Source organism: Hevea brasiliensis, chromosome 13 (assembly GCF_030052815.1).
Source record: "Hevea brasiliensis isolate MT/VB/25A 57/8 chromosome 13, ASM3005281v1, whole genome shotgun sequence".
Lineage (NCBI taxonomy): Eukaryota > Viridiplantae > Streptophyta > Magnoliopsida > Malpighiales > Euphorbiaceae > Hevea > Hevea brasiliensis.
This window is the reverse complement of record NC_079505.1, coordinates 70,812,627-70,816,449: the sequence shown is the minus strand read 5'-3', so window position 1 is coordinate 70,816,449 and position 3,823 is coordinate 70,812,627. Positions and strand designations below refer to the sequence as shown.

Here is a 3,823-nt window from a genome sequence, read left to right as displayed (position 1 = left end):
GGAAAAGCTGGATGTACGTACGTGGGAGGAAAGATGTAAGATGTTGACCGAGTCATTTCAAGACAACAAGCCTTTGACTTTTCAAACATCGGGGATACAATTTGTGACGCTATTTCTTGGATTTTCTGCTTGGTTCTATTTTAATAGTTTTATTATATTATTTTTCTGGAGAAAATACTCAAAATTATTAAATGAAATTAAATTGAAAATATTTAATTTAATTCTATTTATTTTTTTTTAATTTTAAGTATTTCAATTATTCAATAATTACGGTTTGATTTCATTTAGTGTACAGCCTTAATTTGCACTGTTAGTGGGAGCCATTGGGTTTGGGATTGGGACCTGGAAATATTATTGAACTTATGGGGCTTTGTGGGCTATTGAACCCCAAACAATAATCATCCTTTTTCTTATCAATGCCATTGAAGAGATTTTGGAAGAATGACAGCATTTTAATTATTTATAATAATTTATTTAAAAAAAATTGCTTATTTATCCATCTACACACATTTTTCAGTAAAAAAAAAAAAAAAATAGTAGTATAACTTTATTTATTACCATAGTAACTAACTTCCCTTCCTTTCCCTCCAGAATTTTATCCAAATAAATCAAGAGAAAAATACATTTTCCTTCCATTGTAGTTTTCCCTCAAGCAGAAAGCAACATAAATAATATGCTTCATATCTACAAGGCAGCAAGCTACCCTGCCACTCTACTCTTCCAGGAAGCTTCAAGAGAAGGGATGCTTTGTTCATATCTAAAGAAATTACCTGGATCCACCCTGCTCTTTACTTCCACTAACCTGTCAAAATTGCCTTTGAAGTACTTTGTCCCCCATTGACTTGCTTCTTCATAGCTTTCTTTCCCAACTTCATTGATACCCAAATCAACATCTCTGTAATTTAGATATGAACATCTTGGAGATTTTGAAACAAATGGTGTCATGTAATCATAAAGCTGCCTTATCATTTCCAATTTGTGATTCTCTGTTTCAATATTTTCGTCTTTCCAATTCACTGCGTATTGGATTTTGTACATGTTCCCTGCTCTGTGTGGAAATGGAGTGTCAGACTCTGGAATTTCACTCATTTTTCCTCCATATGGATTAAATGTCAGCGTGACTTTTAGTTGGATCATCTTCTTCCAAATTCCTTCAAGATCTGGCTTTGATATGGGATTTTGTACATAATCTGATTTCCTCTTCAAGTACTTCTCTGATTGAGAATGTCTCTCAAGCAAAACATCCACAGAAGTCCCATTTGGATAATTAGACCAAAATAAAACTGATTCAATCCAGCTCATTTCTTTGCAGTCCTTGCCTGATAAACCCAATTCAGGAAACTGTTCATCCATTACAGCAACGAGTCTCTCTGCATTACCGAGAAACAGGGCATTGAATTTAGCTTTGATTGTTTCCTGATCCTTTTTAATGACAGGGATCAAAACCAACCTTATAAAGAGATCTTCATGAATCTTGTCAGCAACATTTTGCCATTGATAAACAATGTCTGATGCACCTTGCTCCAATGTTTTTTCAACTCTAAAAACAGTGACAATTTCAGGAACATGAACTAACTTAATTTTCCAAGAAACAATGACCCCAAAGCTAGCTCCACCTCCTCCTCTAATAGCCCAGAAGAGATCCTCTCCCATTGCTTCTCTATCCAACACTCTCCCATTAGCATCAACTATGATTGCATCCAAAATATTGTCAACAGACAACCCATACTTCCTCATCATGTTTCCATATCCACCTCCACTTAAATGGCCTCCAACACCAACCGTAGGACAAACCCCAGCTGGGTATCCATGAATCCTGCTTTTTTTAGCAATCCAATAAAAAACTTCGCCTAGAGTAGCACCTGATTCCACCCAAGCACTTTCATCTTCTACATCCACACTTACAGATCGCAGATTGAACATGTCAAGAATGATAAACGGCACGCTTGATATATAAGAAAGACCATCATAATCATGGCCTCCACTACGAATTCTCATCTCCAAGCCATGAATTTTGGAGCAGATAATCGAAGCTTGAATATGAGAAACATGGGTAGGGGTTACAATGAACAGAGGCTTTAGGGTCGCAGAGGATGTGAATCTGAGGTTTCTTATGTATGATTGTAAGACGGAAGCGTACTGAGGACTGCTGGGAAAATAGGTGACTTGAGAGATTGGTGGGTAGGGTAAGGAATGGGTAGAAAGGCAAAGGAGAAAGGTTTCTTGGATGGGATCTAGAGTTGCCATTGAAATCTGAAACAAGAAAATTTTGGGTAGAGAGAAAATTGAAAAGAATATAGTTAGAGCTGTCGACATAGAAAAGGATAAAGATTCAGGGTCCCTGGTTGAAGATGAGCTTAGCTGTTTCCTTCGTTGAAGAACCAAAAGAAATGCTCGTTTACTGCCGTTCTGTTTACGATTGGTTACTTGTTGTGAAAGGGTGGATGTTAATGGGGCCACTTCATTTAGTTAAGTTATCGGTTAGATTCTCAGAAAATTATGGGTTTCATAGAAAAAAAAAAATTGGGTTGGATTCTCGGAAAATTTTGTTATTATGATAAAATTTGTGTTGAGAGAAATTTCTTGTGGAGCTCGATTTGATGAGGGTTCCGTTGTCTTAATGTCAAATCTATCTCTCTCATTAATTATTACTACATTAGAGACGGCCGTCTAGGCTTACGGAAAAAAAAAAAGGGAATTCAAAAAAGAGTGCTTAATATTGAGAAATTTGCGTATATTTCTACAACAATTTAAGAAAAGAGAGCTTAATAAAATAAATTATGATACCAATCAACGCAATCAAATCAATTGATATACCAATCAAACAATAATTTCACTACTAATTCAAGAAAATTTAAATATTGGGCTTATTATAATTGTTAATTTAGATCGAATCAATAAGTCAAATTGCTCTAATAAAATATTAAGATTTAATCGAATTTGATTTAACCATTAGACTTTTATTTCCAATAAATTGAGCTAACTGAATCACAGGCAAATAGAAAATCCAATAGATTTAAAATAGGCATCTAACTCAAATCAGATCTCACTCAACTGAAAAAATGGACAATGGGAGGCGGCGCCGAGAAGCAAGAAGAAATTGGTAAGTGAGCCATGAGCAAAATGATGGCAGGCCGCGTTGGTTTGAGCGAAACGATGTTTGCGTGGTTTATCGTCGGTGGGATCCCACGGCTTAAAGAAGATAAAAACTTAGGAATTAAGGCGAAAGTAAGACGGTTACAAGGGGAGGCGTGTTCGTGCTTTTTGCAAAATGCAGGAGGCCAACAGATAAGATACAACCCTAAACCTTATTACGAATTGCATAATTTTTAACAACACGGTTCAATTCAAATTTTTTATCAAAATGGAATCAATCTGAATAAATTGATTTTTTTTTAAAATTAATTCAAATTAAACTTTTAGATTTAAATAATTTAATTTAAAAAATAATTTAAATTAAATAGTGCTCAACTTTATATGTGAAATAAAAGTCAAAACCGATAACTATAAAAGTTAAAGTGGAAAACTCTTTGGATCTTATTGAAAAAAAAATCAAATGATTTGATTTAATTTTTAATTTAAAATTTTTATAAAATTGATTTAATTAAATTTTTATGATAACAAAATTGAAATAATCAAATTTAACTCAATTAAATAATATAAATAAAAAAAAGAAATATATTACTCATTTCTCAAACTTGTATTGTTTAATACCCATCCAACTTAAATACTCGACTTGACCGATCTCTATTAGAATAGATTTTAATAATATATAATTAAATATAAAATATATTTAAATTTAAAAAATAATATCTTTATTAAA

At 33.2% G+C, this 3,823-nt stretch overlaps 1 protein-coding gene across 1 annotated transcript; it reads right to left on the bottom strand.

Moving 5' to 3' along the window:
• Window positions 1–665: 665 nt before the first annotated feature.
• Window positions 666–2,611, bottom strand: LOC110658889 (berberine bridge enzyme-like 8). Its single transcript, XM_021816656.2, has one exon. It carries the CDS (start codon window positions 2,314–2,316, stop codon window positions 700–702), a length of 1,617 nt encoding a protein of 538 aa, XP_021672348.2. The 5' UTR covers window positions 2,317–2,611; the 3' UTR covers window positions 666–699.
• Between the last annotated feature and the right edge of the window lie 1,212 nt (window positions 2,612–3,823).